Raw genomic sequence first — 27,570 nt, forward strand, 5'->3', positions numbered from 1 at the left:
ATTCTTCTGAGGCCTTTCAATTCAATTCAATTATCCAGCTGCTTAGATTGATTGATTGATTGATTAATTTATTAATTAATTGATTGTTCAGTCATCTTTAATCTAAAAAGGAAACTAAATCTATATTTTAGTTTTTTTTTCTCAGAATTCTTTCAATACTACCAAAAAAAGACCCTACTAAAAACATAAGTATATAATTACTTTTTGCTGGAGCATATCATTCTGTGCTATTTCCAGCTAAAAATTATCTGAGACTGAATTTTTCTGAGTTTTTGAGATATTGAGGCTACGATTTGTTTCGCTTTTATTAGACTTATTAATTTATCTTTATTTTTTGATTGTTTGCCCACAAAAGAGATTTTTATAATAAATATTAATGTATTAGATAATTAGTATTCTTTCTATCACTCGTATCTTTTCTTTGTAGAATATTTCTGCCCAAAACTATTATTCAAAGAAGCAATCCGTTTTTCTTCCTAAATACATTATTTTTTTGTCTGCATTTTAAATATTTTTATTCTAGATTCTTTTTGCAGCTTTTTTCAAAAATATCATTTTAAGCTATCAATTAATAAATTCTAAGTCTAAATATTTCAGAAGCTTTAAGTTTTTGATTAATTCAGATAAGAATCGAAAAGCAAGTCAATTATACGTAATTTAAGACAATTGTACGACTTAAAGTACTGCCACTTACTTATTCACTTAACTTGATATAAAAGGCAACATAATTAAATAAAAATAACTTTTATGTTACTGTCATAAATCTTATTTGTGAGTGTATTTAATTTAAGAAATCTAATTAAATTTATGTCTATCAAGTGTAATAATAAGCAGAGGCTTTTAAATTTCAACAATTTTATGAATAATAGCGTAATATTTAAATACATTTTTAGCTTTCTAGAACTTTATGTTTCAAATAAAGCCTTTTAAATTTAATTTAAGAGATTATTAATAATTATTTCGCGCTTATTTTAAAAAGAAGCTTTTAAAAATGTATCAATCTATCTATCTATCAATTAATCAATAAATGAATGAGTAATGAATGATAATTGTTATTCTGCAAAATTAGAAATAAAACAAATAAATAAATATCTGCTTTTAAATTAAATTCTGAAAAGAGCTAACCAAAAAATAAAGGAGTTAAAGCAAAGTTAGCAATCTAAGTGATAAGTTAGAATTTCGCTCTATAGTAGACGATAATTAAATTTAATTTCTCTCATCGTCATTCTTAAGAAATGCATTCATTCATTCATTTCCTTAACTACAATCGATTGATTTACTATAAAGAATAGTCAAGAATCAATTTACCTTTCTATTGATAGTAAGTAATAAAAGATAAATATTTGCATATTTAATTTTTAAAATAACAAATTTGATCTAAAAAAGTTTAAACTGTAGCAAACAAGCAAGAAATGAGTGAAACTAAAACTCATGCTTAATAGTCAGTCCATTGTGGAAACTGGTGAGAAATTCTATTCTTTTAATTACATTTGCATTTAAAAAGCACAATAGATGTAGCAAAGCACTCAAGTTAGTATAACTTAGGAGTTAGCAAACTTACATTACTAGCTAGCTTTGATTGATTACATTTTTAGAAATTACTATTCAGATATGAGCGACTATATCAACATAATTTTATAAATTATAGTAAAAAGGAAATTGAAGATTCTAAGCTAGCTCTTCATGAAGCATACTGCTACCGTAATATTATAGCATGTAAACTCTGTCCTGAGTATTATGACAAAAGAGATCCCGAAGCACATCTAGAAATTCATTAATTAGTAATAATCATTATCACTCAGCATAAATAAATAAATAAATACATATATTATAATTTGCAATTCATTATGGATTTATCTTAAAAAAAAAGAGCAAAATAAATAAATGCTAATAGTTAATAAAAATTCTTTGTTTAAAATAAAGCTAAAGTGCAAATTTTGCGATCAGGAAATAGAACAAAGACACTTTAAGGATCATTAAGACAAATATTGTGAAAAGAAACCCAAATTTTGCAGGTTTTGTGAAACTTAAATTATCAAAGATGATTTCTAAGACCATGTAATTGCTTGCTCTTCAAGGACTAAACTGTGTCACAAATGTGGCAAACATATTATTTTGAGGGGTGAGTTTTTCATTATTTAATAAATATATTTGCATTTTTTATGATATTGAATAATTAGTTTTTAAAAAAATTAAACGTTGTAGAATTAAAGTGATTTGATTAAATTTTATTATACAGACTATGATGACCATGAAGCAATATGCATCTTACAAAGAAACTTAAACTAAGAAGCTGAGCAGCAGGATATTTACAGGATCTAAACCCAAGCATAAAATAAAAAATAAGATAATTTCGAAGATGAATATGATTATGACTATGATTACGATGAACAAGAATTTTACAAAGAAGAACCATCTGAACCAAGCGAATAAGAAGAAGAGGAGGATAAAGAGAAAGGAAAAAACGATAAAAATAAGAAAAAGAAAAGAAAGGATGACGATTTTGTTGTTGATGATGAAGAAGCAGAAGAAGAGGAAGACGAAGAAGAAGCTGATGATTCTGTTGCCAGTATAGATGTTAATGAATATGAAAAAACAGTAAACAATCTTTAAAAATCTAGAGAAACTCGGAACTCTAGCAAGCAAAAGCAAAAAACTGAAGGAAAAAGAGTTCTTTTGAGAAAAAGTGCAAATGATAAAGCTGATGACTCTTTCTCTAATTAAAAAATGACATAGTTAAAGCAAAAGCAACAAAATAAATTAGATTCGAGTAAGCTTATTTTAATTTATTTAAATGCCTTAAATAAACCTTCAAAATTAATATAAAAGTGATGGAAAACAATAAAATAAAAACAAGAGGAATTAAAAAATTATTAGTTGAATCTGACTTAGAGGAAGATGGTAATTTTAAATATGAAGATTATGAATCTGAGGATAACGATTAATTAAAAGCTTAAGAAGGAAATTAAAATAGTAAAACCCAAACCAACAACAATAAAAGTAAAACTACACAGGCAAATTAATATTCAAAGCAAGATGAAGATTTCAATGAATACGAATTATAAGATCAATATAGTGATGAAGATTATGACCTAGACGAATCTTATTCTAATGAAAGAAAAAAAGGCAGAAACTAAAATAAAAATAATTAAAGAGCAGCAGTCAATAGCAACAATAGAGGATAGCAACAAAAATAAGCTCAATAAAAATAAAACTAAAAATAAGGAAGAAATCTTAGAAATAGAGGAAATAAAAGGAATCTTAATGAAGACGGTGATGATGATAGCGATTATGAAGTTACTTAAAAGCAAAACAATTAAATTAATAGAAGAGGTGGAGTAATTCAAAATATTTAAAAAGAATCAAATAAAATGCCTGCAAATAAAACTTAAAGCAAACCACAAATATAAGAAGTAAATAAATCTCTTTTATATATAAAATAATATCCAAAAAAAATCAATTAAAAAATAAATAAATATAGGACGACTTTTACGATGAAGACGAAGAAATGTAAAAAGCTATACAAATGAGCATGCAGCAATATAATTGATCATTTTAATAATCCTTTAAAATAAACTAATTTTAATTTCATACTTTTTTATTTATAAACAAACACATATTTATTTGTATATAGATAGATAGCTAATAAAGCATTTAATATTAACAATTTCTCGTTTTTATAAAAATCTTGATCTCTTTGCTTTATTTATATCAATAAGTATTTTTCATAGAAATTTAAATTACTTTTATTTTAAATTGTAAAAATTTCATGCAAAAATTAAAATAACAGCTCTAAATCTCTAAAAGATAAAAATAAAGGTAGGCTCCTTAAATAATATATTTGGAAATTTTTTTCAAAAATTAATTCAGATAATTATTAAAATACTTTTTGATATGAAAAAATTTTTACCACATTGAATAAATTAAATAGATAGCAAATAAAATATTTTTCTTAATTTTTAAAAATGAAAAATATAAATTAAATAATAAATTATGTTAAAAACATGATTGAATAAAAATATTTTTAATACTTTAAAAAAAAAAATAGTTAAATGAACATTTTAAAATAAAAAATAAAGAAAATAGGTTATAAATAATTAGGAGTTTATGAAATAAAAAATAATAGTTAAAATACTTTTTTAAATACTTAGTTAGATTCAAAAATAACTCAAAAAATTATGGATGGATAATGATAAAAAATAATCATTTAGTAGAAAAATTTTATAAAATGCTTTTAAAAATACAAAAGTAGTCAAAATATACTTATTTATAATAAAAAATAAAGGTGAATAGATAATCAGATAGATTAACTTTAATGAAATAGAAGATGTGACTGTTTGTTTTTATTCTTTTTTGATAAAATATTATGACTTCGCTTTTAATTAAAATAGCGCGTAGAATATTCATATATATATAAATACATACATTGTCATTAATTAGTTTACTTTATATTTGATAAAAAGATTATTAGTAAATAAAAAATAAATTAAATTCAAAAAGATAGATAGATTTCAATTCTAATTAAGTAATCTAAGATGATCAAAATTGATTTAACAAAACCTGTATTTCTTAATTTTAATCAATCAAAGTTTTGGGAAATCAGCCTGCTTGATGGAAATAAATCTTAAATCAGATATGGAAAGTTGGTTTAAGGTGAAGAGATTGAAGAGAAAACTTAAATTGTCCAAAAGTAGCACAAAGACACTGACTCTTGTTTAGATTACATAATAAGAGTGATTGAAAACAAAAAATTGAAAGGATATAGCGGAGATATTCCCATGAAAAAGAATGAGCCTTAAATCATCATTCCTGCAAATAACGCAAGTGGATTTTCAATTTAAATTTCAGCACCTAAATCTGTTGAAAATAATGCTAACGATGATAAAGATTCTAAAGTTGATTCAAATACTCAAGCGTATTTATAGGAAAACAAAACTTGGTCATCATAATTTGTAATTTTAACTCTGTCTGGCAATGAAGTAGAAGAAATTATAGGCAAACTAGGAATAAAAAAGACATGGGAAAAAAGTTCTACAATATTAAGTGCAAACTAGTGTAAATTGTATTTCAAAAATTAAATTGAGGAATACGAAAGAAAGGGATATGTGAGAGATGATAGTCAATATAATTTTTAGCTAAATGAAGTTAATAAACACTTTTCAGCATAAAATGGATCTAGTAATAATAATTAGCTTGATCTCAACTAGAAAGGCAAAAAGAAAAATTTTAATAAAGATTCAGGGTTATACGACGATTCACATTCAAATATTTCAGGTATCTCAGATTAGTCAGATTTAACTGCTAGGTCTGGTGGCTCTTAATTAGATTTATCATTCGACAAGGGTGATGATGATGATGGTAATAGCTCAGTTGTTGTAACTGGAGAAATTAAAAAAGGTTCTTTAGGTGCTAACGGAAGTATGGATTCAGGTGTACTTTTAGCTTAAGCAATGCCAGATGAAATGGATCCAACTGGCTGGTATGCAAGTGAAAAAATGGATGGAGTCAGAGCTGTTTGGACTGGAAAGACATTTTATTCTAGGAATGGTAACGAATTCTACCCTCCTCCATTTTTCATTTAAAATTTCCCAAATTGCACTTTAGATGGGGAATTGTTTACAAAAAGAGATGATTTCTAGCGTTGTGTGGGTATTGTTAAGACAAAAAATGGAAATGAAGAAAAAGATGAAAGGTGGAAAGATATTGTTTACTTAGTTTACGACTGTCCTAAATTATTAAAACCCTTTAAAGATAGAATAAAAGCTTTACAAGAATAAATTCCAAAACTTGGTAACAAGTACATTAAAGTTCTTCCACATAAGATAGTGGAGAGCAGAGAATAACTTGAATCAGAGCTTGATAGAGTCTTAAAAAATAATGGCGAAGGTTTGATGTTAAGAGATCCTAATTCAATGTATGAATGCAGAAGATCAAAAACCCTTCTTAAGGTAAAAACATTTACAGATGAAGAAGCTACAGTAATTGGGAGTGAAAGAGGTGAAGGAAGATGTGCAGATATGATGGGTGCTTTGGTATGCCGTATGAAAAATGGAAAAGAATTCAAAATAGGATCAGGATTCAATGATGACTAAAGAAGAAGGCCACCTAAAAAAGGAAGTGTGATAACATTCAAATACCAAAATCTTACCAAAGATGGTAAACCAAGATTCCCTATTTTCTTGAGAATAAAAGAAGACGAATGAATGAATTAATTAATAGATTGATGGAGAGATTATAGCAAAGTTTAATTGATACAATTTATTTTCATATAATAATATTTTTTACGCATTTAAAAAGCAAAATTTATAAATATTTGTCTTTCAATTGAATAATTTCTCTTTAATTCTAGCTATTAATTATATCATTTTATGATTTAGTACTTGATTCTAAGATACATCGTTTAAAATTTCGATATTTTTCTTAATTATTTTAATTTTAAAACAAAATTATATTTAAAAGAGTTTTATTTAGTAAGAAATTTAATTGATTTTAAAATCAAATATTATCTAAACAATACAATACAATGCAATAAATTATTTTTTTAAAACCCTATCACTTAAAATTCAATCAATTATTTTTAGAATCTAATTAATATCTTTTATAGATTACGTTAATAAAAATTTCAATTAATTAACAAAGAAAGATACAGTTTATAATTTACAATTTTTAAAAAATGTTTTAATTTCATACAAAATTATTGAGAAATAGCATTTATTAGAAATGAAAGAAAATGATGGTAAACTAATTAATTAATTAACTAACTAACAAAAGGATACTCATTTAATTACTTTGTTATAAATGTTCTAATATATTTTATTAATTTTATTTTTTTAACTTAAATCTTTAATAGCAGATTTCACGATACTTACTTTTTAAGTAATCTTCTGCCACATATAATACAATTTTTATCATCACACTTTTGACTAGGATGGTGAGACTTGTCATCATAATCTTTCTTATAATTAGTGACATATTAACCGTCGAAAGGAGGAAGAGGTGCAGATGCCTTTTTTTAAAAAAATAATTTTATAATTTATAAAGGATTTTATTATTTAAAGCTTGATTGATTTACTTTTTATGGAACTTTAAAGTTATTAGTGGAAGTGTTTTATGGAATATATGTAGAGCCATACGAGGTAGAAGACAAGAATGGGAAATCAGGATTTATAGGTGATCTAACATTATTTTAAAACATAAATTTATTTTCTTTTTGTGAATATTATTTTTTTATTACTTAAACTATCCTCTTCTATGAGTTTAAATGATTTTATCTCTTTCGGCATCTTTTTCAGCAGGTTTTCCTTAGTAATAATCTTTGTACATAGTTTTTCCTACAAAAGGTAATTCTTTAATAACTGTAGGATGATAAGGAGGTTTAATTAAGCTGACTGGATTTGAACCCCAATTTGCATATTAGTCCTAATTTTGATAATTTATTACTAATCTTATAAATAAATATCAAAGAGTTTTATTTACATTGTAACTTGAAACTCCTGCAAATGGAAGAAATTAGGATGAGTCTGGCTTCTTCTCTGATTTATTTTTTTCTAAAGGGTGAGGAATATAATCAGTCTATTTATTTATTGTTTGTTTGTTTAAATACATAATGATTTTTGATAATATAAATAATTACTCTATGAACAGTTGTAAGTTCCATGGGTTACTAAGTGTAGAATCTATATCAATATCAAAATAATTTATTTATATATTCATTAACTTAAAGTGCTAAATAAAATTTACCCTCCGAAAAAATCAGAGCGGACTCTTGGCACACCTTTGCAGCAAGCGTGTGGCTTAAAATCTTTTTAGTAAATAGATTCAGCTCCTTTTTTGTAATCCAAGTTAAGATCTTTAGGACGATGACAATAACCGCAAACAAGTCCACCTGAATTAATTTATATTTTTGAATTTTATGAATCATTTAATTATATTAAAATAAATATGTTTTCTAATCTAATGTTAAGATTTGCTAAATAAATATTTCTATGTAGAGTACAATCATTACAAAGCAAGTTAATTAATTACCTTTCATCAATTTAAAATAGGTATCATTTGAAACAAATAATTTATCCATATGCTTTTAGAGAGCCTCCTTTCTAGTAGAATACATTTCCTATAATTCTTCTGCAGAAACATTTTTGCCTGAATCCTATTGGCTTTTTTAGAAATTATTATCATAGTGGGAAGCATTCTTTTATCTATTTTTAACAACAAATAAGTTAGTAAATAACAATTTAAATGCATGATCTTATTTATTTTCTCAAAAGTGAATAAATTCATACGATTCTTTATCTTTTTAGCTCACACTGGCGTATAAATCATTTGGAACATTTCTATTTAGATTTTAAGCGACAGATCCACTTTTTTCGAGAAGTTGCTTCTCCTTCAAATTGATGCTAGTCCTTGAAGGTTCATTATAATTTGTCTTAAACTATACCTAGCTTTATGATCTTTTATCCATTGTTAATACTCCTTAAATTTATCACTAATTATCTCCTAAATCTTTTAAGTTTATTTATTTATTTGCTTTATACTCTTCTTGCTTATGTTTACTTAATATATTTGCAATTATTATTTTTTTGCCAGCTCAATTTACCTTGCAGCAGAATTAATAAAAATATTATTTGGTAAGTTGTATATTTATTATTCAAGTATCAATCAATCAATGAGTCTATAAATAAATAATTCATTATTCGAATTTTCATTAACAAAAACTAAGAATTTTATTAGATCTCCAATTTAATAATTTAGCTAGATAATAAAAAGGTAAATAAATTTATAAACAATGTATTATTTATAATTCGAATCCTTTAATTATTCTAAAAATAATTATTGCATTTAGTTTGATTTGATGATATAATAATTTATATTAAATAGATTATTTTAATTTGTTTTTTACATAAATATTTATTTGTTTGCATGTTTAAAACCAAATAATAAATAATCTAATAAATTAATTATCTAATTTAAATTAATTTTAAATAAAAAATATCATAAAACAAAATATTTATTTTTAAATATTCACAAAAAAATAATTTTTATTAATTATTTTTCTATTTTCTATTTAACAAAAATCTAAATTATTTTAATAAATCATATTATGACTAATATCTTTTGACAAAAATTTTGGTTATAAAACACCATTTAAACAAATGAATTGGAAATAAATTAGGTATTGAAATTAACAATTATAATTTTTCAATTGATTCAAATATTAAATTATTTATTTATAAAAACTATATTTAAAAGCAACTTAAGTAAATAAACTAATAAATATATTAACTAACTAAAAGTTGTTATAATAGAAATATTAAATTCAAATTTCATTAATCAAAGAATATATCTGAATTTTTAAATAGAAAAAGTAGATGTTTGCTTTAATCTTTAAAGCAATTCAAACCATCAATTAGCTACTTACTTTCTTTTAAAAAATTATCGGTAATATTTTTAGTATTAATTAAATTTATTAAAATAAAACATTTTAAATTATTAGATTAAACTGTAATAATTATTAAATAAAATAAAAATTCTTATTTAAATTATTAGATTAAACTCTGATAATTATAAATAAAATAAAATTGTAAGTTGAAATCTGTTTTCTTTGAAATAAAATAAGTTATTTATTAAAATAAATTAATATTTTTAAATTAATTTTAAAATAAAAATTTAATTGATACTTACTTTCTATTAGAATCTGTGAGTAAACTTTAATTTAAATAGTTTGTTCTTAAATTTGTCAAATATTACTTATTTGAAAATATACCAATCAGAATTTTTAGTTTTTATTAAGTAAGTTTGATAGTAAATAAACAGCCTTTTAAAATTGCAAATAACTATAAATACTTTTATTTTATAACAAAGCAATAAATAATAAATTTCTTTTAAATTTAGCAAGATTGATCAATAATGCTATATTTTATCATTTCTTTAACTTTCTAAATATTTTGATGCTCTCTCTTTTTAATTGTGAATAAGAAGAGCATGCAAAATATTCGTTTTTGATAATCAGAAAATTAAAGAAAGAATCAAAAACTACTTTGTTGTATCAAGAAAATAAACGTTGTTAATATAATATTTTTGCAAATTAAACTTGAAATAATAATAGTAGTATTTCTAAAAATGTATGGCACTGAGCACTATGAAGATTTAGAAGCTGAAAAAACGAAAAAATCAGTAAAGATCTTTGAAAGAGATTCTCTTTATAAGAGTTTAGAAGCACATATTAACATAGTTTATTTTACTTAATACTCCATTGCATTAGGCTTTGTATTTTTGTAATTATTTTGTTAATCTACAAAAAAATGTTTTTAACATTTTATTAAATTCTATTTTCACTTTTCATTTTAGGATTTGGGTATTTGATGAAGTAAGAAAGTATATGATGGAACATCCAGCTTTTCTTATTATTAGCTGTGCATCATGCATTCTCTGCATAGTTGCTGTTAGATTTTTCTTTATTACAATAAGAGACTTCCCCTTAAGTTTACTGAGTCTGATCCTCTTTTCTCTATCAAAAATTTACTTACTTGGATTCATCTTTTGTATTTGCTATTATCATCTATATGTTTACTCATTAGCTCTTCTCTGTGGAGACTTTTTTTTAATCTCCATAATTACCTTAAGTAAATTCAGTAACATGTACTTGATAATTGGAGTAATACTTCTTTTAAAAGTGGCGCTATCCTTTATTTTAACTATATTTTTCTCAATACTTGAAAGTTTCTTAATTTGCCTAATTACAGGTCTTATATCTATTGTTTATTAGTTTACTATATACGCCATTAACAGAAAATAAAAATTTGGATAAAAAGACTTTCTAGTTTCATCGTTCTACCTATATGCTTTTTGGCTGATCCCTATTGCTCCTGATGATTGAAGGATTAAGACAACTTTTTTATTAAATAAAAACCTAATTTATATTACCTAAAATAAAGATTTAATTAAAGTAAAATATTCACTATAAATAACTTAATTTAACCTAAATAGTAAAATGTTTGTTTGCTAGATAAATTAAATAGTTTTATAGTCCGTCCATACAAATTATTTCAATTTTAAATAAGTTAAAAGGAAATTATTTTTTTAAGTTAGTATTATATCGATTGATTTGTTATTAGCTAAAGTGAATAACATGGAATTAATGAAACACAATTCATTATTATTTATTTATTTTTATATTAGAATTCATTACATTATCTAAGATATTTTATATTTATTGTTTATGTTTTTTAATTAATTAATTAATGTTTTCCCACCTCTTTAAATTATAAAAAATTGATAAGAAAATTTATAATTAATAATTCAAAATTTGATTGAAAATCAAGCAGAAAAAAGGAGGAAATTGATGAGGAAAAAAGAAATAAGAAATTCCAAAAAAACATCAATAAAGATCTAAATAATGAAAGTCCGCAATCTAAGCTTGATCTGAAACACTTAATTTTCACTTATTGATGAGAAAAAAGAATGAATAAAGTTTTTCAAACCTGATCATTTTTCATAATCGATTATATTTATATAAGTTGCTGAATATAAATAATCGATTTCATTCTTTTAATTATCCAAAAGTTTTTAACCTTAATAAGTGAATTCTAGTTAAATCAGATTAGCTTAGAGACAAAGTATTATTTGGCCGCCTTTTCGATGCAATTCTCTCTTCTGTCAATTCTATATTAATCTATATAATTAGTATTTTTTTAAAAAAGCTAGCTTACTAAAGTGCCTTGATATTTTCTCTCACTCGCTCTGCTGATAAATAAATAAATAAAATATAAATAAAATTTAAAAAATTTGAAAAAAATAAATAAATAAATAAATATTGAAATTAATTAAAAATAAAATAAGAAATAAGTAAAAAATAAATCAAAATAAATCAAAATAAATAAATAAGAAAATACAAAGAAAAAAACATAAAATCCAAAAAAAGAAATAAATTAAAATAAAGCTAAAGAATAATTACTAGATCATTCACCAACTCAGCTACATATTTATTTAATTAATTAATATCTAACTAACTATTTATCTATCTATCTATCTATCTAACTAACCTACTAATGGTTTTCTTTTAATTTTTAATTCAAATAATTTTATAAATTTACAAAATAAATTAAAAATTTAAAAGAATTTAATTAATTTAAATACTTGTAAAACTAAATAATAAAATTGTACAAAATAAATATAATTTGGAATTGTGAAATATTAAAATTTTAATTGTTAGAAAAACAAAAAAAACAAATAATTAATTAATTTAGTTAAAGCTGAATAAATTTAATAAATAAATAAGTAAAAATAGTTTGGTTTTTCATTCTGATTGTTTTTAGATAGTTCTTTTATAGACTTCATTTTAATTATCAATTGTAACTTCGTCATGTTGTTCTTTTGGATAGCCTGGTGTATGTATATTTTACATACTCTTTTCATCTACATCTTATAGCATTAAACTTCTTTCAAATAGTTAAATTTATTTGAAAAAGTTTCCTTTATAGTTTTCCAAAATTTCTTTTAATAAAATAATTTAGGTAAATTTTCAAAATTAAATTTTTTAAATAGAAAAATATAAAGATAGATAGATAGATAGATAGATTGTAAGTTACCAGACACTTCTTGTTTTATTTGTTTTTATAAGCGATCTTCAAAAAGTTAATTTTTTTAGTTTTAAAACTAGTAATAATACTTAGTGCTTTTGCTTAGCTTTACTTTCAAACACTTCTATATTCCCCAAATAAATAGAGTGATGCCAAAAGTTATTCCTAGAATAATCCATACTCCTGCAAGTTCTGATGTCTTTATTTGCTCTGCACTTGCTTAGCAGGGAGATAATCCAGTAACATCAAAAATTTATCCTTTTATCAAGCTCAAAGGCAAGGACTGTTGAGACTTAGATAACTATGAATTGTAATTGACAATAACTTAATTACTTGTTCCTTTCGCAAAAAGACTCACATAGTTAAATGATAAGATAACTTCATCAACTGCTTCAGCACTGCAATATAAAGAACAATAATAATTAGACAAAGGAGTTTCTAAAAGAAATCCTTAAATTTTGCTAGTTTAAAGATCTGTAAATAGTTGCTTTTTTTTGAGAATTATAAAAATTAAAAGAATGATTTCAGAAATAAATACTTTACATTAATTGTCTGTAGAGTGTTAGTGGTATTATAGCTAACAAAATTAGAAGTATTGTCTGGATAACTGCTTAACATTTGATTATAAAAAACATCAAAAACTCCTATCTTGTAGTTTTATGAAATAGCTGAATCCATACTACTGAGAGTTTCTTTTGTTTGTTTATTAAAGTAAAATGAAAAATTAATTATAATTAAATTAGACATTTATTTTATTTACTTGTGGTGTAGGATTCAGAAACTTTGAGAGTCAATTCAGATTAATAAATTACTATATAAACAAATGTAGTGAACCAAAAGAACCAAAGAACGATTCTAGAGCTAGCTTTTTGCAAATAAATTAAATTGGTAAAGAAGAGACTTGAGAATACATCATAGACTATTTCTAAAATATTGTTAATATGCTTTATCTTTGGCTAACTCCAAGCACGCTCTTCCATAAACCAAACTATCAAACTCACTGCGATTCCTAATCCCAAATAGCTGAATATAACTTCTACAGACAAAGGTCTGAATAAAATCCAGTAGCTTTTGTTTTAATCTTACTAATATATTAACTTCAAGCTGCTTAGATATATTGGCATAGAATTAGCAATATTTTAGCTTAAAACAGATTAGCTAACTCGTTGAGCTCCTATTCCTAAAACAATTCTATCAGTTGTAGAAGCGTCATTTGCCAATGTTTAATAAAAACTATCAGGACTTACACATGTAAGTTGTATCTGATAAAATTAATCATTCTTCATGTTACCTATATTTTATCTTTAAAAGCATAAAATAAATAAATCAATCAATCAATCAAACTAGTTAAATCATTTATTTTAATTACAAGACAAGCTGCAGTTCATAACCCGATATAATACTTAATTGAGCAGAATTCATTTAAGTATTCGAGTCTAATAATATCTAAGCATTTGTAGAATTGCAAACTGTAAGTGGCCAATAAGGATATATGTAAATTTGATATTATTTTATACATTCCACATTTAAAAAGAGTAATGATAATAAAATCAGAGTTATAATGTTCATTTAACTGTGTTTTATTATAAATTCAATTGAAAAATAAGTTGAAATAAACAACTTCAATTTTATCTTTTGTATTATTTATAGTATTAAGTAAATTATTAATTAATGCTTATTTGCTTGTTTGTTTGCTTATCACTTAAAATACTAAATTTCAATTTAAGTAAACTAGTTAATTATAATTATTTAAATTAATTACATATTTTGAAAAATGATATTTAAAATCATTTTTATCTAAAATTTAATACTAAATACTTACTGAATGTAAGAAGACCCAACCTTAATCATTTTTTTCCTTAAAATTCAACTTAATTAAAATAAAATTTCCTTTGATAGAAATAATAATTAAAAAAATATTTATTTTAGAAAGTTTATGAAATAAAAAATAGAAATTATTTACATTGAATACATTGATTGATAGATAAATAGATAAAATATTTGTTTGTTATTTACATGAAAATAAATTTTATTTAATAATTAATTAAGTAAAATAATGATAGATTAGATTTTATTAGTAACTTATTAAGTAATTAGATAATTATTTAATTTTGACTTCAATAAAATCTTTACAGATAAAATTTGGAGAATTTAATTATTTATCATTTTAGTGATTTTTTATTTAATGAGCTAGTTAGTGAATTATTAGTTAACTAATCTTTTAAATTTAGCTGCTAAATTTATGTATTTAGGTGCTGAATTTCCATTTTTAATTTACTATTTTCTTTTTATAATTCAATACTTGAATACAATTATTCCTCGTCTGTGCTATCTTCCAATTCATTTTTTAAAAATTTTACTTAGTCTGCTGCTATTTCCTAAAAATTTAATTTAAATTAAGTTTTAATGTTAAAATATTTACTTGCATCTCTGATTCAAGTTATGTTATGTCTGGTGAAATTTATGATATTTTTTACTATATTCTGTCATATTTTATTTAGATTTCTTATTTAAAGAAGTCTATATGATTAAATGAGATTTGATTTTTGGACATTTGCAGGAATTTATCTACTAATCTTTATATATTGTCTTTAAACCATTCAAGTTCTTCGTAGAGCACTTGCTATTTGACTATTTTATCCATGAGCTTCTGCATGTAGGAATTAAGGAGGTGAAGAGTTTGATTGTTTATGCATTTAATTTTTTCACTTTTTTATATTTCTTTTTTTTGTGTATTTTTATTTGGGGAAGGTGTTCTTAAGCTTGAATATTTGCAAATCAAATTTAATTTTTCTAAGTATTTCACAACAGTAATTTATGTATTTCTCGGTAGTTCATTGTTTTAGAACTTATTTACTAAACATATCAAATTCGTTACTAAATTATGATCCTTTTTATCAACATCCAAGAGCAATTAGTTAATTTCCTGAAGATTTTTTAGTTCTTCTATCTTCTACTTTAATATTAACACTTCATTTTCTTTTTAATGGATTTAATCTTCTTTACTCTTAATTCTTTCCTTTTAAAGATAATTTGTAAATTAATATCACTTTCTTTTATATTCAAACAAAGAAAAACAAGCAAATAAATCAAAAAATTAATTACTTCAATCAGCTAGTTCTTCTCATTTAAAATATTATATTTTGCATCATTTTCTTACAAAGTAATTGAAAAAGATTATTTTTCATTCTGCTAGGCAATAATCATTTATTGTAAGGAAATCTTACATTCCTCTAAATCTTTGTGTAGACTCTCTAACTTTTATCCTTTTTCTTCTATCTTTGAACTAAGATTTGCATTATCGTCTTTAAGTTACTTTGCAAGTTTATCAGATTCATTAAATTTCCTAAATAAATTAGCATTTTCAGCACTTAGCTCCTAAATTTGTTTTTTAAGATCTCTTTATTTAAAAATATTTTTATTAATTTTGATTATTTTTTTTAATAAAAAACTACTGGTTTTGAATTTTAAGGTTCTTAAATTCGCTTTCAAAATCTTCCTCTAAGCCATTTGCCTCACTGTATAGCTTTACCCTTTACTTTTCTGTGTCAAGTTCTTTTTGTAAATTATTAATTTAGACATTTGCTTTAACTAAAAGTTGCTTGATTTCATTTGGAATCTACTATACGTCTACGTTAGTATACGAAGAAATATTCTGACTTTGGATATTTTATTAATTTTCTGTGTTGCTTTCCTTTTTAGGAGAAACTCTCTAAACAGGCTAGGTTATTTGGGTATTTTCTTTTTCTAAATTTCTATATAGAAGAGCTATGTCTTTAGATACTATTTCTTTCAAATCTATGGCTGTGGGTAAAAGACTGTAGTATTCGTCTTTTAAGGATATCTTTTGCTTATTGGTTCCATTTATAAACTAAGAGAGAAATTAGCTAAATGCTTAATTTCTTGATAAAAGAATGTTTTTCTTTTTTTAAACTAATCTTTCGATTTCTTCATGTACTAAATGAATGTAGTATTTTAGAACAAACGAATTTTTTTCTTCTAGGAAATCAAATGCAAACTTTGCATTTTGTTCGTATTTTTCCTTAATCTGACTAGTCAAAAAAAGAGTATCCCTTGCATTTACTTTCATTGACAAAATCTTATTTTTGAGTTCCTAAAAAATAAGTTGTCTTTCTGTAACAATGTCTGGCTACCTCTATGAATTTTATGGAGACTTTGAAAGTTGTTGTATCTGTTAAGCACCTTATTTTGTATTTTGTACTGTAGACTACAATACTGTTTTTGGGCTTTTAAAAAATTTATCATTTTGACTTGAGATAGAAAGCATTTATTTTGTTAAATTGTTGCTTGTATTTGCATAGGGAGAATGAAGTCCATTCTATTGAGTTTATATTAGATTCGGCTATATTTATTAATTTAAACTCTAAGTATTATTGTTGCTATTAGTATTAAAATTAGCTATATCTTGGCTTGGATTTATTGTGCTATAACTGATTGAAGTAGTACTAACAGGAGAAAGTACACTTTCAAATTAGTTAATGTATGATTAAATATTCTTTTCACCATTTACAAAACTTCCTTTCTATCCATTTCTATCTTTTTCGATTGAATTTTCTTCATTTATCAACAAAGGAGGTAATTATTTTCTGAAATTTGTAAAAATAAATTAATTAATAGGTTGCCTTGTTGTTATAAGTATTACTTAGGAGGAGTTTTTGAGTTCTTTCTAACATGAAAGTAGAAATCCTTTTTATGTGTTGGAGTAGTATTTTGTTGATTTTATTATTCAGTTAAAATACTTTAGTACGGTATAGGACTCTAAGAAATCTGAAGAGGTTTTCTAATTGGACTTTTACTGCTGCTAAAGCTTGGCTTATATGTTTCTTTTTCTTCTTAGAAATTGTTGGTGTTATAGCTTTTATTGCTGCTTGTAAAAAAATTTGAATTTTATGAGGCGTTCTTTGTTGTATTGCTAAAAAGCTGCTTAGGAGTTGAGCTAGATTGCATCTTGTTGTTTGGACTTTTATCATCAAAGAATAACTCTTTATTTATTAATATTAATTTATGTTAAAGATAATCAACATTTTTAAAAGAGTTAGTTATTGTTGTTAAACATTTGTAATTATGTTACTATTTAAATCCTTTTATGATAATCCTATAAGTTAACTAAGGTGCTACTTTGCGTGTTACCTTTTAGGTGTTGTTGAATTATTGCTCATTGACATAGTGATAAATTATTCTATATAAAGATTTATTTGTTATTGCAAAAAATCAAGAGTTAAAGTTAATTAATTTTTTATTTGCAAATTTGTAAATTTTTAACGATTACTTTTTTCGAAAAAGTTAAAATACCATTGGGTTTTTTGTTGCTTATTTATCTTTTATGGATAATAGAAAACTTTATAGATTTGATAAAATTATATTTTAGTCTTAAATAAAATATTTCTTTTATTTTATTTTCTTTTAAATTTAAAAAAATAAAATAATTCTATTTTATTTTTTTTTCATCTTTTTTATAAATTAATATGATTATAATTTTAAATTACTTTCATAATTAAATAAAGAAATTATAAAAGTAATTTATGGTAAATAATAAATATTTATCTAGTGGTTTGTTTGCATATTTGGAAATATAATACAAGATATACAAATGTATATTTTTAATTACCATAAATTATTTTTATAAATTAATTGAATATCTCCGCTCTGTAACTAGAAACTTAATAATTTGCTAAATATTATTTTGCTTCAAATACTTTATTTTTTTAAGATCTTCCATAATTATTTCTTACTCAGGGGACATTCTTATTCAAAATGTCTAGAAACATAGATTCTCGCACTGGGGAATCATTAAAAAAGAGCACTTTAGACATATAGTCTGATAAATTTAATCATATTGATGAGGCTGACTAAACATTAAACAAATAAAATTTGTTGATTTAAAGTGTTTCGAATGAAATTTTAGATTAATCCTAAGACCATTAAAACTTTACACCATTTAACAAATTAGATCAGGTGTTTAAAAAATCTAATACATAGTTTAATAGTCATTTGTTTGGAGCTGATTAAAACTAAGGTGTATTAATTAATCTTTAAGATATTGATATTATGAGATAAGAGCAGTTTATTTCAACTTAAAATTCAATCGATGAAGCTAACAGCGTCATAATTAGAGCTCTGTAAAAGAAACCGAAAGAGAGAAGATCTTCAAATTTAAACGAGCTTTTGAAAATAATGGAAAATTTACCCTTTTTTCAAAAATATATTGAAGATGGTCAAAGAGATATACTACTAAAATGCTGCCAATAGATGCAAATCGAGTTCTTTGAAAAAGATTAAAATGTTTTTGAAATTGGTATATTTTTAATAAATGTTTTCATTTCTTTTAATTATTTTTAAAATTATTTTTATACAATTTTAACATTAAAATATTTCATTTAAATGTAGGAACAATAGGTGAAAAATTCTATTTGATTTTAGAAGGTGAAGTTGAAGTATACGCTAAAATACCTAATTCTTAAATCACTCTATCTTCAATAGCTCAAATAGGATCTCAAACCACAAAAAATTAAAACTAATAAATCTAGGAAAAAGATTTATCTGAATTAATCTCTTAAACTAATAATAATTCAAATAAAACAGGGAATATTGAATACTCACAAATGCCTAGACAATATAACAAGGCATCGTAATAAGAAATCACAGAAACTCGAATTTCTTCTAAACTCGAGTAATATGATTCATCTCCAACTAAAAAATATTAATAAAAATAAGAAAAACAGAAGAGTTCTAATAATTCTCTTAAAGCACAGTAAGAAATGCTGTAGAGCTAGTTTATTAAAAAAAATGATGCTTTTAATAAAGTAAAAACATTTATTTTTTCTTATTTTTAACATTTTTTTATTTATTTTTAAATTAGTCTCCTGAATCAAATAAAGAATAAAATTAGATACCATAAACTCCTGCTTAATCTTTGATTAATATTATTCCAAATGATTTCAGTCAGTTGATGCTTGTCAAAAAATTAAAAGAAGGATAAAGTTTTGGCGAGCTAGCTCTCATTTACAATAAGCCAAGACTAGCCACTATAAAATGCATTAAAAAATGCACCTTTGCTGTTCTTGAAAAAAATTAATACTTAGAAATTTTGAAAACTGCTGAATAAAGAAATATTTTAAAATAAATAGATAAATTATATGAAATTCCTTTGTTTAAGCAGCTCAGTTTTGAGTTTTTAAAGGAGATTTATCTCAATTCTGAATAGATTTAACTCAGGAAAAATGATATAGTCTTTTCTAAAGGCGATCCCTCCAATGCAGTTTATATTGTCCAGCATGGCGAATTTAGTGTATTTATTTGCAATTTAAAATGAACTCTAAGAAATTTTTAATTTTTAAATAGATTAGAAATAGATATAACTGCCCACAATAGGGCTTTGAAAATGACGCTTTGCTAAAAAAATTAGAAAGTATGAGCAAGGAAGGGATCGATACTCTTCTAAGGTCTTATAGCTCTTCTAAGTAAAAATCGTTTACTGTAAAATTAAACATTTTTATATAGATTAAAATAAAATAGTTTTTATTTTGTTATAGTTATTAAATATGTGTGCAAATGAAATGTTTGGAGAGGAAGATTTACTAAAAGATTAAAATAGAAGCTTTGAAGTTTATTGCTCAAGCTTTACAGGTTAGCTGCTTGTGATCAAAGATATTGATTTCAAATTAAGAGTTTTTGAGAGAAACGATTACATCCATGAGTATATTCTCACTAGATTAAAAAACAAGGAAATCATTCTGTAAGAGAAAGAAAGGAATCTCATTGAGCAATTCAGCAAGTATAAAAATTATTTGGTTGAGAATAGAGATGAATTAAAAAATATTATATTTTCTTAAATTTTAATGGATCAAACATGCAGTATGCCTTAATCTCCTTAACTAAAATAAGATACCTCTAGTTAAACTGCACGCTCTCCTTATAATTAATAAGGTTTTTCTCCTTTTAACTAGTAAGGACTATCTCCGAGCAGATTCAAATAGCTCCGATAATCAGAAATTATTCAAAAAAGTAAAAAAAATAGCTAACATAAATTTTAAAATTCTGAGTTTAGCATAAATTAAGAATCTCCTCGTTCTTGTAGAATTAACGAATTTGATCATAACAATAGTTTTGGCATGCAAAGCTTTCAGGAAACTAAATATAATTAAACTGATTAACTTTATTATTATGTTAATTCTCCTAAAAAATAACAATTCAAATAAAGCAATACATAAATTATTTACAATAATTAAGGTCAAAGAAGTTATTCTGATTCATCCAGGTATTATACGAAAACAAGTTATTAACCTAAAACAACATTTGAGTACTTAGAATTAGAGGAATCAACAAATCTGATACCTAATGAGAACTAAGATAGAAAAGCAAGTAATAACAATGATGAAACTAAACACTTTGGAAATTAATAGCCAAATTCACCTAATAACTCAACAAACTTTTAGAATGGATTAAAGTTAGAAGATTGTAAAGAGAAATCTTTCATAAACTGTAGGAAATCTCCTAGATAAAATATATATAATGAGGAATTCTTTGAAAAAGAGAGTCCATTATATGAAAAACGGCAAGAAGGAGAGGATAAAAAGAATTAACTTGATAGTTCCTAATAAAATAAATAAAATCAATCAAGTACCTAAAACGGTTTCTTCTAAATTGAAGTATCAAAGCGAAAAAAGATTATGCTAGCTTCTAAATATGATTATTAAAACTATTTGTAAGATAAAGATAGTCAGAACAGATATTTAATACCAGTTAAAAAGATATTAACAAAAACCCTGAAAGACAAAAAGCCACTCCTTGTTGATTTAGTTTAGTAAAATAGTCAACAGGTTACTTAAAATTAGCAAACTATTGCTGAAAATGATGAAGTAAAATAAAGTATTAATCTAATTCCAAATAAAATTAGAAAAATCAATTTAAAGAATTCAAAAAATTTGAGTATTTCAACCAATACTGATGAAAAATTGCTTGAATTCTCCACAATCTCTAACAAAAGTAACTCCTTTTATCTATATCAAGTAAAAAATAATGATTAAAACAACCCTTAATCCTACGACATCCAGACAAACACAACAGAAAATGCATTTATTACATCGAGATTGAAAAGATAAAGCCCTCTTCAAATTATGAGGCAGACATGCAAATCTGCTGATTCGTAAAGAGTTGTTTAAGAAAATAAAATTTAAAAAATAGAAAAAGTGTTGGATATTCAGCAACAACAACAACCAAAATAAAATATATATTAAAACTTAATAAAAAAAAAGGAATAAAATATTTAAAACAAATAAAATTTAAACAATTAAATGATAAAGTTGTAAATAAATCCTTACGTCGATGAAGTTTATTTGCAGGAAGATTAAAGTAGCTAAATTTAATCTACAAAAAAGCCAGCAAGTATTTTATTTAATGAGCAAGAAGCTTATAAAAATTAGATGAATTCAGTTTCACCAATCTAAAATTTAAGTCCCAAAAAGATTATTGAAACGTATAAAAATATTTTGGCTAATAAGTAGCAAACTGTTTAAAAATCCAACAAATTAGGTGCATTTACTGCTTACAATAAAACTAGAGACACTACCTTTTACATTTAGAAAAATGTAGAAAAAAAAATGATACAAACAATGGCAGACTGGAGAAAAGCCTCTTAAATCCCAAAAAAGTCTGACTTTTTACCATATAACATTTAATCTATAAGTAATACTGTGCCTATCAAACTCAGAAATCCCTAGACTCCTAAAACTTACAGGTTTAGCTGTAGCACATCATCTGAATTATAAGTATAGATATAGCAAGAAAAAAAATAGCTATCTTTCCCACTAAATTCTCGTAATTCTTTTAGCAAAAATTGATGTTCAATAATTTAAAATTTTTATTGTTAATAGTTTCATTTATTTCCAAAACATAATAAAATTTGTATTAATTCACTATAATTATTTAATTCTTTATAATATTTAAAATTTCATGTAAATATCTTATATACATAACATAGCTTACATTTTCCAAACTAATCCTGTATTTCTAAAAATATTTTTTGGTCAAAAATAATATTTTTGTAAAAAATTATTTGGTAAATTTTTCAGTCCATCAAATTAAACTAAAAATATAATATATCCTAAGATTATCATAAAAAAATGAATTAGTTTTACTGAAATTTTTTTTCTAATTTAAAAATTTGTTTTAACTTTTAATTTGTTTGTTTCATAAGTAATTTATTTATTTATTAATTAATTTTTGTTAACTTGAATGTAGATTAATAAAATACAATATGAATTTTTTATTTAACATAAATGTATTTTTTATTTATTTTTATTGATAAATATTTATTTCAATTTCATCTGTTATATGTTTCAGAATAGTTTTTTGGTTTTTACATCTGAAGAACTATCAGAGCTATCTAAATACCAGTTGGTTGTGCTTCCAGATAATTCTGAGCTATTCTTAGCCATATAGTTATCAAAATATCCATAATTTTAAAATACTTGTGCTCCAAGTATAAAAATCATTAAAGCTAAATTAATGTAATTGTAAAGTCCTGTTCCTGGAATTTAGTATAAAGCCTAGGCAATATATCCACTATCCTTGCTTGAAGTTGTGGATTACTTGAGTTCATTTTAACCAATCAAATTAGATTCTTTTAAAAGGAAAATACTTTAATAAAATAATTTTGTTAATGAAATAAAGTACAGTCGATATAATTTTGAGCATTCTTGAGGGAGTATCCAACTATGAGTTGGCGGAGAGAAGAAATCAAACCGAACAATGTAAGGCCGATAGTAAATCCGATAGTGGCTGATGTACCTAGAATCATGGCAGTGAACATAATATAAGAAACAACCTTGATTTTTAATAAATAAATTTACTAAGTTTTACATTTATAAATTGTATATTATTTTACGATAATCAAATTAAGCAAAACAGTGTAGAATGATGGTGTAAAGGTACTGAGAATTAGCTTATTTAAATTTTCGAAGTGACTTTGAGAAACTTTTACCCTGAAATTATTGCTTTCATCAACCTATTTAGCATATTATGAAAATCAATTTTAGATATTTTTTCTTGAATAATATTTTTACCATTTTAGATGCTAAGTGCTATATTCCCAAAGTGTTGACATACGATATGAGTTATATCATAGAACATCCAATAAGGAATCCTACTAAAATTCCTCCATTGAAAATAGCAGAAGCTTATTATTTTGTTATTTGGACGATAGATGCAATTATGAGCAAATTAGCGAAGAAGTTTCCTGCAATATTAAGCAACTAGATCAATGATGAGAAGTTGTTTGTTGCCCAGTTAATGAGTCTTAGTCTTGTACAGAATTACTCAAGACCATTAAGTCCAGCTGTAGTAACTGAATCGCTAGTTGCCAAACTGAAGAAGCAAACGCCTAGGAGTAATGGAGCTGACTAAAGAATACCAATGGTAATCCAATTCAAACCGAAAACACCTCCAAAGTAGTAAGCAAAGTAAACTGTAAAAGCTAAGATAAATACAATAATGCATGTGGCTACATTGCTTTAAGATTCAGCATAAGCAACTCCGTAGCTGAAAGAGGTTGTTCTGAACTACTTACTAACTCTTCTTACCTAATTAATATATTTCAAATATGTATAAATATCATTTTTTATTTATGATGTAAATGCTTACCAATGAGAAACCGTATGAAGTCCAGACTTCGTAGAATAGAATAATTAAGAATGAAATAACTTGCCCAATTTGCAAGCACCAGATCAAATCACCTTCGGAAATATCTGAGTCAAAGAATGAAGGATTTTTAGTACCATCTTTTCCGATAGAAATTTTAGTAGGAACAAGTTCAGATGGTAGGAAGAAGAGTAAGATGAAACTGATTATATTAATAACAATGTATTGAATTCTTATCTGTTTGGCGATGAATGAAGAAGTTGGTTGCAACTAAAACTTGTCAGAAGCAAACTTGGATATCCAAGAGACTACAAAAGTTATTAACACATTTAATGACATCAAATATACCAATAAATTGAATGTTGTGTTGTCAGTATCGTCTTTACCACTGTTTTTAGTTTGTTAAAAAATAAATAAGAACTTAGATTTTATTCAATCAAAATTTGTATTTACGTTGAAAGAAGGTTTGTAGCTACGATTAAAGTAGAAATAAGGGAAATCAAGTCGAGAGTAGATGTGACGTTATGACTAAAGTAATTTCCAATAATTTCACCATACTTCAGATTGTTGTGAGCACTAGCAGCATCAGGTGTGCCAATGTCTTTTAACTGCTCATCTAATTTAAAAATAAATAAATAATTAAATAAAATATTTTTTTTTAAAAGTAATTTTCTAATTACCAATTTAAGTAGAACCAATGCTTATGCCTTTACTCAAGTTACCTCCCAAATCTCTGTAGAAAAGACTTGCAAGACAGACTATAAAATTTACAAATAAAGAATGTTTCAAAGATATAAATTTGTAAGTAGAAAAAGTACCTCCAAGTGAGAAGGACAAACTGTTAAAGTAGAAATTCTACTGATACTTCTTTTGGTCATAATCTTCAAAATACCATTCTATTTATTGTTATAATAATAATGATGAATTAATTTTGAAATGCTTTGAGTTGACTTTTACTTTCAAACTTTGGAATGACTAAGAGAAGTGTAAGTATAAAAATAGAGAGAATTCCTGTTGTGATACTGTTATTCATTATGTATCCTTCAGAAAAAGTAACTTCCTTATCATCTTGGGCTGTGAATAAAACTCTAGCTCTGCTTTGGCTGGTCAACAAAATAACCAAGAAAGTGCATAAACTAGTGATCAACAATCCAATTAGGAAAGGCAAAAAGAGCCATAAATATTAGCCATCGAGACTAAACCATATCTATTTATTTTTTTAGATAAATATTAATTCACAAATAATCAACTTAATTTGTAAGCTAAATTCAAATATTCATAATTTGGTTCAATACAAATTATTAGCAAAATTATTTTGTTGCTCATATAAAAAGAATCAAATATAAATAAGTGTTTCTTTTTAGCTCAAAAATAAATAAAATCGTTGTAATTAATCTTAATTGATTGAATATTAATATCTTAAAAGTAGGAATGAAGTGTGTGTTTGATTTAAGTAAATATATATATATTTTTTTTAGTATGTTAGCTTATATTTTCTATCTTTAATTTACAATGAAAGTCAAGCAGAAGATGGTTGCTACTATCAGCATGCTGATTGATTAGTAAGTAAAAAGAAAAAGAGACTCTTTTAATAGACGCTTACAAGAATCTTAGAAGCTTAAAGCTCTCTGATCAGCTCCTAAGGTTTGTATGACTAATAGTGCTTCTCTATCAGCAAATGTACCTCCAACTTATCCAGTTTTTAATTTCTTGTAATCTTCAGCAACATTCCCAAAAAAGTTCTATGTTAAAAAAATAAAATTAAATAGGCATTTCCTAGTAACATTTGAATTAAATTTTGTTTGAAATAACATTTCAGACTTTTAGGAGCGCTTATGTGTATTAAAAAAACGTGCATTTGTAATGCTATCAAATAATATGATAATTTGCAAATTGTGTTACCTTGACGAATGCCATGACAATAGAGTAAATCAAACAAATTACAGAGAAAATGATTGTAGTTAATACTGCTGTATCGGAATCGATCATTTCAGGAGAATACTTAAGAAATAGTCGATTATGTATTAGTTTTATATGTGTTTTAAATTCTATTATTGTTATAAATCTATAGCTTTCTCTAAGTATTCAAGATTCTAGTATTAATTAATATATATTTTTATTAGCTTTTTAATAGATTCAATGCATGCTTTTTTTAATGTAATTAGAAATTTGTTTGTTTTACTTGCTCAATCAATATCATTCATTCTCTTTACAAAACCTATTTTCCTTTTTTTTATTTGCAAAAATCAATCAAACTCAAAAATTTCATTCATTTTACTGCATTTTAAATTTGATAATAAGACAGCTTGCCCACTTTCTTATCTCTGCTAAAACGGATTAGGCCATTATTCTATATTGAAAAACGTATAGATTTAATTTTATATAAATTCTATTAAAATCATATTATCAATAAATTAATTCATTTTAAACAATTAAGTTTTTATATTTTATTGTGATTATTTTAAAATTAAATTCATGTTTAAAAGCTTAATCAAATACCAAAAGTCTATGACATCTTCTTTAATGCTAATTTCAAATTCTTTTTTTAACTATTTTTACATGATTAAATAAGTATTTCAAAAATTAAAAATTAAAAGAATTAACACTCTATAAAATAAAGATATGCTCATAAATAGATAAAAATCAAACCTAATTATTTATTAGCAATATATTTAATCCATAATTCTTATCCTACTGACTGAATATTTTCTTTAGTTTAGGTAAGTCAAAATAATATCTTGAATAATCAATCAATTCAAATTTTTAGAACTTTTTCAGCAGAAATAAATATTTTAAAAATTGGATGGTTATTCAAAATAAATAAATAAAAATACTTGCAATTAAAATTTCTTAAAAAATATTTTAAGAATTTTTATTTTTAAAAATTATTCAATTTGATTAAAATAGAACAATCTTTTATTTACCAAATTTCTTTCTTATTAATTAAATTAAAATTAAAAAATTTTTAGTTTATGAGAGAAAAAAATATCTTGTCATATAATATATTACTGAATATAACAATTTAATATTTTAAAAATAAATTTGCAATAATTTAAAATATAATCGTAAATACTAATAATTAAAATAAATTATTTTTTATTTAGATTTTAAATACTGAATGCATTTAAAATAGCTACAAAAACAAAAAAAATTTAGGAGTGTTTCCTACATTTAAAAAAAATCTCTTAGAAAGAGAAAAAAATAAATAATATTTTTTTTCTCCTAAAATTATAACATTTAAGGTAATTAATAAAAAAACTTATTAAGCATTTCTGTTCAATATAAAAGGTTTACATTCAAAATTAAAACACTTTTAAGTTTAAATAATATCTAT

General features: G+C 24.0%; 8 protein-coding genes across 8 annotated transcripts; 4 read left to right on the top strand and 4 right to left on the bottom strand. All coding sequences in view use genetic code 6, as the record gives it.

Annotated features, from left to right (window-relative positions):
• Positions 1–1,412: 1,412 nt before the first annotated feature.
• TTHERM_00392860 (ubiquitin interaction motif protein) lies at positions 1,413–3,550 on the top strand (the record flags this gene model as incomplete). The annotated part of the gene is made up of 6 exons (XM_001011862.3): positions 1,413–1,462; positions 1,649–1,781; positions 1,924–2,122; positions 2,240–2,770; positions 2,830–3,413; positions 3,482–3,550. 6 exons carry the CDS (start codon positions 1,413–1,415, stop codon positions 3,548–3,550), a joined length of 1,566 nt encoding a protein of 521 aa, XP_001011862.2.
• A 985-nt stretch (positions 3,551–4,535) lies between these two features.
• On the top strand, positions 4,536–6,203 carry TTHERM_00392850 (ATP-dependent DNA ligase; the record flags this gene model as incomplete). The annotated part of the gene is made up of 1 exon (XM_001011861.1): positions 4,536–6,203. One exon carries the CDS (start codon positions 4,536–4,538, stop codon positions 6,201–6,203), a length of 1,668 nt encoding a protein of 555 aa, XP_001011861.1.
• Positions 6,204–6,856: 653 nt separating this feature from the next.
• Positions 6,857–8,461, bottom strand: TTHERM_00392840 (STOP protein; the record flags this gene model as incomplete). The annotated part of the gene is made up of 8 exons (XM_001011860.3): positions 6,857–7,006; positions 7,073–7,175; positions 7,235–7,419; positions 7,477–7,572; positions 7,634–7,676; positions 7,741–7,885; positions 8,026–8,198; positions 8,283–8,461. 8 exons carry the CDS (start codon positions 8,459–8,461, stop codon positions 6,857–6,859), a joined length of 1,074 nt encoding a protein of 357 aa, XP_001011860.1.
• Positions 8,462–10,119: 1,658 nt separating this feature from the next.
• On the top strand, positions 10,120–10,876 carry TTHERM_00392830 (transmembrane protein, putative; the record flags this gene model as incomplete). Its single annotated transcript, XM_001011859.3, has 2 exons — positions 10,120–10,274; positions 10,348–10,876. The coding sequence occupies 2 exons, from the start codon at positions 10,120–10,122 to the stop codon at positions 10,874–10,876; spliced, it is 684 nt and encodes a 227-aa protein (XP_001011859.2).
• A 1,419-nt stretch (positions 10,877–12,295) lies between these two features.
• Positions 12,296–14,147, bottom strand: TTHERM_00392820 (potassium cation channel protein; the record flags this gene model as incomplete). The annotated part of the gene is made up of 5 exons (XM_001011858.3): positions 12,296–12,492; positions 12,588–13,065; positions 13,122–13,270; positions 13,339–13,880; positions 13,948–14,147. The coding sequence occupies 5 exons, from the start codon at positions 14,145–14,147 to the stop codon at positions 12,296–12,298; spliced, it is 1,566 nt and encodes a 521-aa protein (XP_001011858.3).
• Positions 14,148–14,295: 148 nt separating this feature from the next.
• On the bottom strand, positions 14,296–17,833 carry TTHERM_00392810 (hypothetical protein; the record flags this gene model as incomplete). Its single annotated transcript, XM_001011857.2, has 5 exons — positions 17,671–17,833; positions 17,242–17,581; positions 16,034–17,185; positions 15,684–15,978; positions 14,296–15,597 (listed from the first exon to the last, which is right to left on the bottom strand). The coding sequence occupies exons 1-5, from the start codon at positions 17,762–17,764 to the stop codon at positions 14,296–14,298; spliced, it is 3,183 nt and encodes a 1,060-aa protein (XP_001011857.2). The 5' UTR covers positions 17,765–17,833.
• Positions 17,834–18,239: 406 nt separating this feature from the next.
• On the top strand, positions 18,240–22,438 carry TTHERM_00392800 (cyclic nucleotide-binding domain protein; the record flags this gene model as incomplete). The annotated part of the gene is made up of 5 exons (XM_001011856.2): positions 18,240–18,894; positions 18,987–19,402; positions 19,459–19,887; positions 19,941–20,075; positions 20,132–22,438. The coding sequence occupies exons 1-5, from the start codon at positions 18,354–18,356 to the stop codon at positions 22,436–22,438; spliced, it is 3,828 nt and encodes a 1,275-aa protein (XP_001011856.2). The 5' UTR covers positions 18,240–18,353.
• A 498-nt stretch (positions 22,439–22,936) lies between these two features.
• TTHERM_00392790 (vacuolar proton-inorganic pyrophosphatase) lies at positions 22,937–26,225 on the bottom strand (the record flags this gene model as incomplete). Its single annotated transcript, XM_001011855.3, has 11 exons — positions 22,937–23,220; positions 23,274–23,424; positions 23,485–23,604; positions 23,663–24,178; positions 24,240–24,624; positions 24,690–24,852; positions 24,917–24,994; positions 25,055–25,132; positions 25,194–25,443; positions 25,748–25,978; positions 26,139–26,225. The coding sequence occupies 11 exons, from the start codon at positions 26,223–26,225 to the stop codon at positions 22,937–22,939; spliced, it is 2,343 nt and encodes a 780-aa protein (XP_001011855.2).
• Positions 26,226–27,570: the final 1,345 nt, after the last annotated feature.

This window comes from Tetrahymena thermophila, assembly GCF_000189635.1.
Source record: "Tetrahymena thermophila SB210 genomic scaffold scf_8254719, whole genome shotgun sequence".
In the NCBI taxonomy this organism is placed as follows: domain Eukaryota; phylum Ciliophora; class Oligohymenophorea; order Hymenostomatida; family Tetrahymenidae; genus Tetrahymena; species Tetrahymena thermophila.